Below are 12,390 nucleotides of genomic sequence, written 5' to 3'. Positions count from 1 at the left end.
AGGGAGCCGGCGTACAGCTTCCGGGTCATGTGGCCAGCATGACTAAGCCGCTTCTGGCGAACCAGAGCAGCACATGGAAATGCCGTTTACCTTCCCGCCGGAGCGGTACCTATTTATCTACTTGCACTTTGACGTGCTTTTGAACTGCTAGGTTGGCAGGAGCTGGGATTGAACAATGGGAGCTCACCCCGTCGCGGGGATTTGAACCGCCGACCTTCTGATAGGCAAGTCCTAGGCTCTGTGGTTTATCCCACAGCGCCACCCGTATCCCTAACCACAGGTTAGCCACCCATAGAAAATGAATGTGGGAAGCAGCTCTTCATCAGAGAACCACCCTCCCTGGCTTCTCCGAGAACATAGCTTGGCAGCTTATGCAAGAGACCTGCCCGACAGAGTCCCAGTCAAGCTGTCGGCAGCCCGTCGCGTTGCTGCATGTTGAGTCAAACTCCCAGGAGAGGTTTGCTGGAGAATGCCCAAGCCAGGTCCCGAGAGTTTCGCGCAGCCAGCCTGAATTTCCGAGACACAGCCCTCATTCAGCAGTGACCTCATTTCCTTGCTCTAGATGGGTACGGCTGCACTGCCCCAGCCTGCATTCCAGTGGAAATTGTTTGCGTGCGGATTCGGAGAAATGCTACGCTTCTCTACAGCCGGAGGCGGGGGACGGATACACACAGACACGCAGCAAGCAAGGGCATCCTTTGTTGGCGAAATCATGCTCAGAACGAGGGCAGTGAAGACTTGACAAGTCACACTGCGCTCCTCCTTAAAGCACGGCAAACATGAAATAACTAAAATGCTAAAGGCAGCTTTTTGAGTCATATTTATTCACAGGGAGTTGGGCGGGTTTTTTGCAGGGGATGGGGCTATGCTAGCAAGGAAGAAAAAGGCTAAGCAAAGTCCCTTGTTAAGGGATCCGAGGTAGACAAGAAAAATATTATATAGCAAGTGGGTCTGCAACAAAATGCCATGAGTCTGTGCAGGCTGCCAGCCAGCCAATGAATGCTAACCGTTCTCAGGATACAGTGGTGCCTCGCAAGATGAAATTAACTCGTTCTGCGAATTTTTTCGTCTAGCGAATTTTTCGTCTTGCGAAGCACGGTTTCCCATAGGAATGCATTGAAAATCAATTAATGTGTTCCTATGGTCAAAAAAAGTCCAAACAAAGCCAAATTTGGTACAACAAGAGTTTATTAAGTGCTCTTTAAAGTCACACATACTGTAAAGAGCATTTCAAAATTCAAACCCAGATTTTTTTTAAAAAAACAGCAGAGTGGCCCAATGGTCACAGAAAATCATAAAAGTGCAGAAAAAACCCACAAGCTTCCAGATTCTTGCAAACCCCTCCCCAACTGTTCCCCCAGCCACCCAGCACACAGAAATTCGAATCCAGAATTTTTTTTAAAAACAGCAGAGTGGCCCAATGGTCACAGAAAATCATAAAAATGCACAAAAAAACACACAAGCTTCCAGATTCTTGCAAACCCCTTCCCAACACCAAGTCCTTGAATTCCAAACACCCCAACCCAAAATCCAAACCCCCCCCAAAAAAGTTTTAAAAGCTTAACTTACCAAATGGCTGCAAAAGAAGCTTTGGGAAAGCTTCAAAAATCACCAAAGTCTTTAAAAACCTCAAAAAAGGCTACCACACCGCGTTCTATGAGTTGCTCCTCGAAGTCAAGTCGCAACTGTATTAAAGGTGTTAAGAAAAAGGAAACAAACTTGCAAGACGTTTTCGTCTTGCGAAGTAAGCCCATAGGGAAATTCGTCTTGCGAAGCAGCTCAAAAACGGAAAACCCTTTCGTCTAGCGAGTTTTCCGTCTTGCGAGGCGGGGCACCACTGTATTCCCAGTTCATTGCTGTTTTCTCTCTCCACCACAAAAATCTCTGTCAGTACTCCAGCTTACTGAGCATGCTCAGTTCTTACCAGGCTATCTCCCCCATATCCGACCACCCCCATGTTATACCATACTCTCCCCAATGCTGAGGTGAAAAAACAGGGCACACGTCTTCTGGGGCAACGCTCGTGCACAAGTCACATGACTCACGCGAGATCACAGCCCCAAAAGATGTGTTTTCTTCGGGGACCTCAAAAATGCGCATTTTGGGTCACCACCTGAGATTGCGGCCCTGAAAATTGCACTTTTACGGTGTGAGGTGGTGTGAAGTCATGGCGCCCAAAATGGCCGCCGTGCTCTCACACAAAAACCCTCCAGGATATCCTGGTTTTACCAGGACAGTTGAGGTGTATGTTGTACTGCTGCAAATGTTGGGCTCCCCTGTGCTTGCTTACACCTTCCTCATTTTGGCTACACAGAGGTTCACACTCAAATAATGAGTCCAATATTAATTGAACTCATAGGAGGGGTAGTCAATGTGGTCCCCTCAAGATGTTATTGGACTACAACCCCTATCAGCCCCAGCTATGGCCTATGGCTGGGGATGATGGGACTTGTAGTCAAAGTATATTTGGATGGTACCATGTTGGCCACCTCTGGTACATCTCCATTAGCCCGCCGCCGCCCCCCCCCATTATGGGTGCTTTATTTTTTCCCCCTTCAGCCCTCACTTCTGCCTCCTCCTAAACAGCCAGATATTCATAAAATAAGAATATATTTCTGTAGACACCACTGCAATCTCTGAGTTGTGAGAGATTCCAGGGATTCCAGGCACTTACCCAGGGCTTATGTTTTCTTTGCAAATGAGGCACAGTGGAAACTGTGCTATCATTATGATATATGGTTTATTTACACACATATACAACCTGAGCCAGCGATGGAGGGGCTGCCAGCATTACACTCCAAAGCATCTTGCTTCTCCCATAGCTCTGCCTCTGCTCAGCTTGCTGCATTTAAGACATCCACTTTTCTCTCCAGCTTGCTGATGTTTACAGCCTTCAACTATTTTTCCTCCAGCTCACATCATCCCCAACTGCAATCCCAAGACTCAACTCTGCTTTGTCTCTAACTATCTCTCCCTTGAAGGAGGGGCTCAGACCTATCTACTGGCACAGAGTATTTGCTTTGTTAATCGCCCATTACCTTCCTTTTGTTCTCCGTAATGGCTCTTCTCCCAGGCAATTTCCTGAACGGGAAACTGGTTTCACCTGTATTTTAACACTTTCCTAAATCCAGCACCTGGCAGCCCATTTTAATACTCCAACCACTGATTAAACTCCATCACCCACTAGACCCAGGAATTTTGGGGGTGGATCTAGCACCCAGGAGTTTTATCCTTTTTCCTTTAGCCTTCCCTTCTGTCTTCTCCTAAAAGTCACAGATTAATAAAATAAGAATACACTTCGCCAAGGCCCCCCTAGTGAATACCTTCCCCCTAAAACTACCAAGAACACAGAATACAGCAATTGCTTTGAAACAAGGACTTTACTTTTGGCAAAGCATGTCTTACACCAATAGGATATAGCAATAACTACAAGTATGGGCAATATTCATCCTACTTCCTAGGCAGCGTACAGAGTGTTACTTCTATGGAGCAATGGGACTGAGTTCTTCTTTAGCTGTTACCATGCCAAAGGAATAACCCTCACTACACAAAACATAAGAGGGGGAAGGACAGAGCCTCACTACAGTGGCTGAATGTTCCTTAGGCTTTCCTAATTACAACTGCTGCTCTTAGCCACTTTCATAAACAGTGATGAAATAACCTGAACCAGATGGGCAAGCAACTTCTGATCTAATCAATTTAACTCCTAATGACTTCTATTAATTTCTTAGTCCTTGGACAGCAGTGCATTCCTGCAAGGTGTTGCTAGGTTCATTTTTCTAATGCACCACACAAGAACTTCAATGTCCATCCCTTTGGGTGTTTTTAAAAAACCAAATTCCTCTAGGAACTAGAAAATATATGGAGACGGCAGAAGAGGGCCTCAATCATGGGTATAATTCCGACAACCACAATGCTCACACAAAAATGTGAATGTCTCTTGCTGCTGTACTCAGGTCACCTCTGAGAGCTCGTTTTGGTTTTCCTCAGGTACGTCTTGGAAGTGCAACAGAAACCTCCATCTGGTACGTAGGCTGAGACCCTATCTGCCCGCGGACTGCCTCGCCAGATGCTCTGGTTATCTCCCGCTTGGACTACTGCAATGCGCTCTACGTGGGGCTACCTTTGAAGGTGACCCGGAAACTACAACTAATCCAGAATGCAGCAGCCAGACTGGTGACTGGGAACAGCCGCCGAGACCATATAACACCGGTCTTGAAAGACCTACATTGGCTCCCAGTACGTTTCCGAGCACAATTCAAAGTGTTGGTGCTGACCTTTAAAGCCCTAAACGGCCTCGGTCCAGTATACCTGAAGGAGCGTCTCCACCTGCATCGTTCTACCCGGACACTGAGGTCCAGCGCCGAGGGCCTTCTGGCGGTTCCCTCACTGCGAGAAGCCAAGTTACAGGGAACCAGGCAGAGGGCCTTCTCGGTAGTGGCGCCCTCCCTGTGGAACGCCCTCCCACCAGATGTCAAAGAGAACAACAACTACCAGACTTTTAGAAGACATCTGAAGGCAGCCCTGTTTAGGGAAGTTTTTAATGTTTGATGTATTATAGTATTTTAATATTCTTTTGGAAGCCGCCCAGAGTGGCTGGGGAAACCCAGCCAGATGGGCGGGGTATAAATAATAAATTATTATTATTATTATTATTAAACCTGCCAAACTGGTTCGACCAAAGAACTTGGTGGGATCTTAAAAAATGAGCGCATATGAAGGATAGCTGTACAGGACAGGGTTGGCAGCAGCTGGTCTAGGGAAGGTCAGAGCGAGCTGCTCATGACTGGGACCTTCCAAAGTTGACTGGGTTGTGTGCGCAGAGGGAGTGGCAGTGGGAGGCTGCAGCAGCGATGCGTCACAGATGGTTGCCCACCTCAACTTTCCATGCAGAAGGTGCCAGGTTCAATCCTTGGGATCCCCAGTTAAGGCTGGGAACGTCCCCAGTCTGCAACCCTGGAAAGCCTCTGCCAATCCATGCAGACAACACTGAGCTGCACGGACCAATGGCCTGACTCGGTATAAGGCAGGTCCTCATGCTCCTGTGGATGATGAAAGCAGCAGCAGACTCCTGGCACTCCCTCAGCCCAAAGTGGCAGAGAGAAAGGGTGGAGGAGGCAGCTACAGTGGCCATCTTCATTATCCCAAATGCCTCTGGGCCCCACCTCCAACACTGTGTGCATCCAAGGCAGGGATAAGAGATATTAGGAGTAATTAAGACGGCAGGAGCTTCAGACACATGGCCTGGTGCTTCTCATCACATTGGAGGGACATGAAAAATTCTAAAATTTATGGACCTTCGGCCTAATGCAGCAGGACTTGTTATATGCCAGGGTGGGTTTGATTTAAATCACGATTTAAAGCACTAGTCAGCAAGACTTGATTTAAATCACTAGTCAGTAAGACTTGATTTAAATCATTTTTTTACAGAAAGACTCCTCCTTAAAATTTACAACCGGATGAAGGTTCCATTTTTGGAATAATAAATGTTCAGAGTAGTTTTTACAGTTATAGCAAACATTACTGATTTGGTTATACTATTAGAAATGCATAGACAGATAATTATGAAATTATTGTGAGGTTTAATAAGTTAACTGTTTATATTTGGACAACTTTTCTGCTGTACGTTATTGGAAGGAGAAAAATAATCATTTACTTTATAAAAATTTAAACAATTTATTTAACTAAAGCAATAACATTATAGCATATGTATCCATGTTTGTTAACTGATGTGGTTAAATGGTTTTTTTAAAAAAAAACTTTGAGTATTAGCACACATGAAAAACTTAAAACAAATCCTTATTTCCTGATGAATAGCCTTTGGACAATAATAGAAAATAGAAAACTATCTTTAGAAAGATTTTTCCTCCAAAAGCATTTTAGTTAAAAAATCTGATTTAAATAAAAAAAACTGATATAAATCAAAAATATCTGATTTAAATAAATAAATCTGATTATTTTGTGTGTGTATGTGTGTGTGTGTGTGTGTGTATATATATATATATATATATATATATATATATATATATATATATATATATATATATGCTTTCGTAGATTTTCACGGGTACAGGAATGCAGGTTTTGGTGTCTTCGGGTGTCTTCCCGTGTAAGAGTTGGGGTGTCTAGGCGACGTTTCGACGAGGTCTCACTCGTCATCTTCAGGCTGGTGCTTTCGGCTTCTTGTTACTGGAACAGAGCAGGATCTCAGTGTTTGAGTTCCTATAAATACTGTTGAGGGGGTGTGGTGTATAGCCTCCGACGTTCTGGGCAGAGAGGAAGTTCCCAGGTTAGTGTGCCTTTTCTTCTTTTGTTCCTTAATTACTTGAGGGATATCTTGAGTGATTTCTTGAGTGATATTCTGAGTACCACTTAGGAGGGTCATTAAGTGTGGATTAGTTGCTAAAGCTTTCGTGTCTTGACCTCTTGAGCTTGTGAAGAGTTTTTCTGAGAAGATGGCTGTACTGCACTTAGTTGTGCTCTGGCTTGGCTTCGTGTATAGGGGCGAGCTGTGGTTTTGTGCCCTGTGCCAGCCAGATCTGTGTAGGGATTGCAGGGGGGTGCAGCATCCGGAGGTGCCACTATGGTTTGGCTACTGGATGGTGTCTGTAATTTATCTGTGGAGAGGGTCTGGGTTTGGGTCTGGTGTGGTTGATTGGTGATGGCGTTCTGTGTGCCTCTGGTTCTGGTGTCGGTTTTTGTGGGGAGGGCTAATTTCCAGATGTCTGGCAGGCGGGACGTGTCGTCACGCTTGTTCATGTTGTGAGGGTGTTTCTCTATCTCGATGGCTTCCATGATTATTCTCTTGTGGTGATGTTCCATGTTAAAGAGCAATTTGGAATCTGCAAAATTAATTTCGTGTCCTGTTTCTTTCATGTGTTGGAAAAGAGAGGAAGTTTTTTCCTTATATCAAGGGCACTACAGATAAAATTAGCAAAATCCTCCATAAACACAATATCAAAACAGCCTTTTGCACCAACCAAAAAATAGCCAATATCCTCAGAAACCCCAAAGATAAAATCCAGTTGGAAAACCAAGGGGTCTATGAAATACCCTGCAAAGTCTGCCCAGCCACGTACATTGGACAAACAAACAGACGAATAAATGCACGTATCGCAGAACACAAGAATGCCGTCAAAAAAGAAGAAAAAACTTCCTCTCTTTTCCAACACATGAAAGAAACAGGACACGAAATTAATTTTGCAGATTCCAAATTGCTCTTTAACATGGAACATCACCACAAGAGAATAATCATGGAAGCCATCGAGATAGAGAAACACCCTCACAACATGAACAAGCGTGACGACACGTCCCGCCTGCCAGACATCTGGAAATTAGCCCTCCCCACAAAAACCGACACCAGAACCAGAGGCACACAGAACGCCATCACCAATCAACCACACCAGACCCAAACCCAGACCCTCTCCACAGATAAATTACAGACACCATCCAGTAGCCAAACCATAGTGGCACCTCCGGATGCTGCACCCCCCTGCAATCCCTACACAGATCTGGCTGGCACAGGGCACAAAACCACAGCTCGCCCCTATACACGAAGCCAAGCCAGAGCACAACTAAGTGCAGTACAGCCATCTTCTCAGAAAAACTCTTCACAAGCTCAAGAGGTCAAGACACGAAAGCTTTAGCAACTAATCCACACTTAATGACCCTCCTAAGTGGTACTCAGAATATCACTCAAGAAATCACTCAAGATATCCCTCAAGTAATTAAGGAACAAAAGAAGAAAAGGCACACTAACCTGGGAACTTCCTCTCTGCCCAGAACGTCGGAGGCTATACACCACACCCCCTCAACAGTATTTATAGGAACTCAAACACTGAGATCCTGCTCTGTTCCAGTAACAAGAAGCCGAAAGCACCAGCCTGAAGATGACGAGTGAGACCTCGTCGAAACGTCGCCTAGACACCCCAACTCTTACACGGGAAGACACCCGAAGACACCAAAACCTGCATATATATATATATATATATATATATATATATATATATATATATATATAATTTATTTGTTTTCGTAGATTTTCACGGGTACAGGAATGCAGGTTTTGGTGTACTTTTACACGGGAAGACACCCGAGGACACCAAAACCTGCATATAATTTATTTTTATCCACCCTGTTATATGCAATGTTATAAACTCAGATATATAAGCCAGGTTCCAAATGGCACCTTCAATCTAGGTTACGGCCGCCACAAAGAAATGGCTATTCGCCAGGTGAGCGAGCTAGATGACCTTTGGGGTCTCATCCAGTGCTACAATTCTACGATTCTACAATTCTCAGCTACGCTGCTTGACTTGTAGCTTGCTCCTACAACCATTCACTTGTCCGAGGATGCAAGAAGGAGGAACACACACAGGGGAAATTGAAGTGATATTACTGATGGACTAATGCAAAGGTTTTTAAACTGTGGTCACCAATCCAGTGCCCAGAAATCTCCAGGTAGTTGCAATTGGACCCACGCCAGAAGCAAAACACACCTGGCGCCTGGGGAACTTCGAACACTGGTCATATGTTCTCAAAAAGCGATCACTATAGTCTTCCATGCATGGATCCCAAGTTATTCATCCACCGCTCACACGTGCTAGCAACAACGATAAACATTTGGGAGGAAGTGGCCACATTCAAGAATCTGGGGTCATTTAAGACAAGACATTGATCAGAATTGACGCAGGCAAACGTCATAGCCGGTACATACCCAGGTTAGGAACACAGGAAGATGCCTTGTAGCATCAGCCCATCCAATTCAGTATCATCTGTGTTAAAGCTCATCTGCCCAAGAATTTGGGAGAGAAGTTTTTCTGAGCTTTACCTGGAGACCAAGCCCAGGAATTTCTTGAGGCACAGCATGTGGCTCTAGTACTCTACAACAGTCCTTCTACAAACCTAGATCTCCAAATATTCTAGGGGGTTTTCCCAGCAATTTGCCAGCCGGCCAAGCAAAACAATCAAATTTTCTAAGACAATACCCACCAGACTGGCATCCAAGAATCAAATCAACCTGGGAAATTGGGACCTACTGTTGTTGTTTTGGCACTGGGGATGGAGGCATTGCCCACCTACAGAGAGCAATTAAGTCCCACCTCCAAGCCTCTGTTACTTTGCTTTGCCACCATCAAAAGCAGATTCTGGACCCAGCTACAGAGACAAAGCTACATTCAGCGGAGAGCCAAGTGGACAAGTTGTTTGGAAACATACAGTCCTTTGGGAGAGCTTCAGCCACCCTGCATAGCTTTCCCTCCAAACTTCAAGGTCACGCGATGCCCCGGTTTCTCATATCCCAGCATATGTCACAGGGGAAAAAGAAAGCACTCTGGCAAGCAGCGGGGTGGGGGAAGAGCGAAACACCAAAAATAATTAGCATGCCCAAGTGTAGCAAAAGACAGCACAGCAAAAGGAAAGAAAAGGAGGGGAGGTGGAGGGAAATCAGACATTCTGTCCTCACTGGCAGAGATAGATGTGTAATAGTGCAAAGCAAACAATGCCGGGCCTGTTAGAGCAGAGAACGGCAGGCCTCCCAGACGGTCTCATCCACGCGATCCCACCCAGGGCAGGGGGAAGAATTTCCAGAATCATGCCATAAAGAGCTTTGTCAGCTGGCAGCCCCAGGAACCTGGCAAATCTAACCTGCAGATGACCCAAAGGAGAGGAAAATCGAAAGAGAACGGGGGCAGAGGGTAGCACAGGCTCCCCAAGCACCAGCTGAAGTTAGAGCATAACTGCACTCCCTGAAATAAAAGTTGTCTAACTCACCAGACACAGGCTTACAAAACTTCCACCTGGGAATCATTAACATACAGAAGCCCGCATGTGTCTGCTGCAAAACACGCCTCACTCGTCTCCCGTGACCTTCCCTGTTGGGCTCTAGGGAATCAGAAACGGCAGAAGCTTCCTCGTCAGTTCAGTTCTCCAACTCAGCAGCAACAAAGCCAGGATTGTGTATGGAGAAATGGCAAGACACCACGGCTTCCAAATCTGCCACTCAACCTCTCCCTGCCCAACACGGCCGTATGATGCAATTTTAGCAACTGGGACATGTGTCTCTGGACAGCAGAAATCGCTCTTAAACCTGGAGGGGAGTTGGGCATTGACAGGAAGCATCAAGGCTTTAATTCCAGAGTTAAAAAAAAACTTTTTAGCAATAGATCAAGCATCCGAAAAGGCCACCAGATCCAAATATTTTTAGAAGTGTTCCTTGCTATCTTGCAGAAGCACCTGAGTCCAGACATCATCGGCTCATCTCCAAAAACTGAACTCATTCTTGCAGCCTGTTCATCCTCATAATGCCCTAGCTTTGTAAGAGTGAAAAGGGTTAGGATCCAGCCTTCCGCTTTGATTATTATTTACAATATTTCTGACCCACACCTCATCATTCATGACCCCAGAACAACCACAAACAATCATTCCATGTCACAAAAACAACAGAGCAGATAAAATATCATAATCAGAATACACCAAACATTAAGAATCTTTAAGACTGCAGCACAGCTCCTAACTTCTATCACAAGGCTGGCTGAATTAGCATCCTCCAAAAGCTTGAGTAGATAGATCCGCCTTAAGTTGGTGCCAAAAGAAAAAGAATCAGCAACAACCGTACCACTGAGAAGAAAAGAATGCACCCTGTAAACTGGGTGCCAACACAGAGAAGGCCTTTGAGAATTATGCCTGAATCGACGGGCTCACCAACTGAGTGCCATCGAGCAAGTAGTCTCTCAACTATAATTCTCTCATCAGCAAAACAGGTTTTTTGTTTATTTATTTTAACTATTCTACTACACCAGGTAGTGCAAACAAATGTTCCCAAACCCCCAAGGGATAATTTCTGAAACGTCCTGCTGCAATTTAATCAGCTTTCACACCCACTCTGCCAGTAATCAGAACAATAACTTTATTTATTAAACTGCATTTTGGTCCCATCTTTCCTCCCAAGAGGTCAGGGCAATGTATGTAGTCGTTCCCACTCTAACCCCATGTGCATTTTACCATCACAACAACCCTGGGAGGTAGGTTAGGATATGAACAGCCTACAGAGTGGGCTTCACAAATGACTGAAAGGAAGTGGGTGGGCCCTGGGTCTCCCCCGTCACTACACCACACAGGCCTTCTTCAGAATAAAGCTAAGGAACCCACAGGCCTCCACGTGTCGCTATACAACAACTCTCATTATTCTTCATTGTCAACAACATCCAGAGTGCCACAGTTTCCCCCATCCTGGCTTTAGAGAGGAAAACCTGCTATAGCAGCAGCTGGGATCCCATTGGCAAGGGGGAATTATCCTGTGCTATAGGAGTTAAGACTGGGCATCACTGCCCCTCAGCCTAGAGACCCACACCAAGACTGTTGAGGAGTGGCCCCTTCAGACTCTGGCTGCCATCAGGGAGACACACTAAGTCCCTCTCTTACCAGGCTCAGTCCCTGACAGGATGCTGCCATAGCCCTAGTCATGCAGATGCAACTTCAGCGACCGTACTTGGTGGTGCCATCAAGGCAGGACTTTAGGGCAGAATGAGCAAATGGGATCCACCTGTTATAATTATTAACTACACACCCTTCGCAATTAGTTGAGATTCCTGCATGCCGGCGGGTTGGACTAGATGACCCTATGGACCCTTTCCGACTCTACAATTCCATCATTCCTAAAGTCTCGGTGCTAGTTAGCAAGAGGAAATCACAACATGTAAAGGCATTTTAAAGCGGCTTGCAGTCAGGAAAAGCAACGCAGCAGCGATTCTGGGCGGCTTGTCACAGTTTCAACGACCATCTAGCCCCCGTTTCCCCCTTCGGCCCCCAAGGCCAGCCCAGGGTCTCAAACGCCGGTTTGGCACCGGCCCGCGCCTCCCTCCCGACCCCCGTCAGGCGTGCCGCCCCTTACCCTTTCCTCGAGGGGCTGCCCTGGCCCAAAAGGTTCCAGACGACGGCATAAGCCAAGGCGCCAGCGAAGCTCCCCGCCTCTATCCCACCAGCGCTCCGATCCAGGAGAGACGAGCCTGGAGGGAAACCGTTTGCGCTGATCAGAACGAGGGCGAAGGCAGGAGCCGCCGGGTCCCGCTCTCTCCCCAGGCCGACCCTCGGCACGTAGAAGGCGCGGGGAAAGGGCTGCTGCTGCTCCCCCGGCTCCCGAGCCCCAGGCGGGCAGCAGCAGGACAGGGAGCCCCCCGCCCGCCTGCCCGAGGCGCGCCCCAGCCGAGGAGCCTCTTTCCCCGCGCCCGGGTCCCAGCCACGCATCCCTCCCGCGTTCCCACGTGCAGTCTGACACGGGGATGATGTAACCCGCATACCTGCCCGGCGGCCCCTCGCGATCCCCCCTCCGCGGAGCCGTCATTCCCGGCAGCTCGCGATCGCCCGGCACAGGCCACGCCCACTCGCCAGCCT

General features: G+C 46.9%; 1 protein-coding gene across 6 annotated transcripts in view; it reads right to left on the bottom strand.

Annotated features, from left to right (window-relative positions):
* The window catches only part of GRAMD2A (GRAM domain containing 2A), a gene marked incomplete at its 3' end in the record, with an annotated part of 70,033 nt that extends 57,643 nt beyond the window's left edge, over positions 1 to 12,390 (bottom strand). The window contains exons 1-2 of one of the 6 annotated variants that reach the window (XM_083475923.1): positions 12,297 to 12,390; positions 11,891 to 12,005 (exon numbers count right to left, since the gene is read on the bottom strand). Coding sequence is in view for 3 of the 6 variants with exons in the window: in XM_083475919.1 (XP_083332045.1) it covers positions 11,891 to 12,243 (353 nt within the window). Of the gene's footprint in view, positions 1 to 8,716; positions 9,556 to 9,771; positions 10,023 to 11,890; positions 12,246 to 12,296 lie in introns of those variants that run through there. The other 5 variants (XM_083475920.1, XM_083475919.1, XM_083475925.1 and 2 more) reach the window with 5 other exon arrangements.

Source organism: Podarcis liolepis (assembly GCF_965112155.1).
Source record: "Podarcis liolepis genome assembly, chromosome: 14".
Lineage (NCBI taxonomy): Eukaryota > Metazoa > Chordata > Lepidosauria > Squamata > Lacertidae > Podarcis > Podarcis liolepis.
This window is presented reverse-complemented; position numbering and strand designations above follow the sequence as displayed.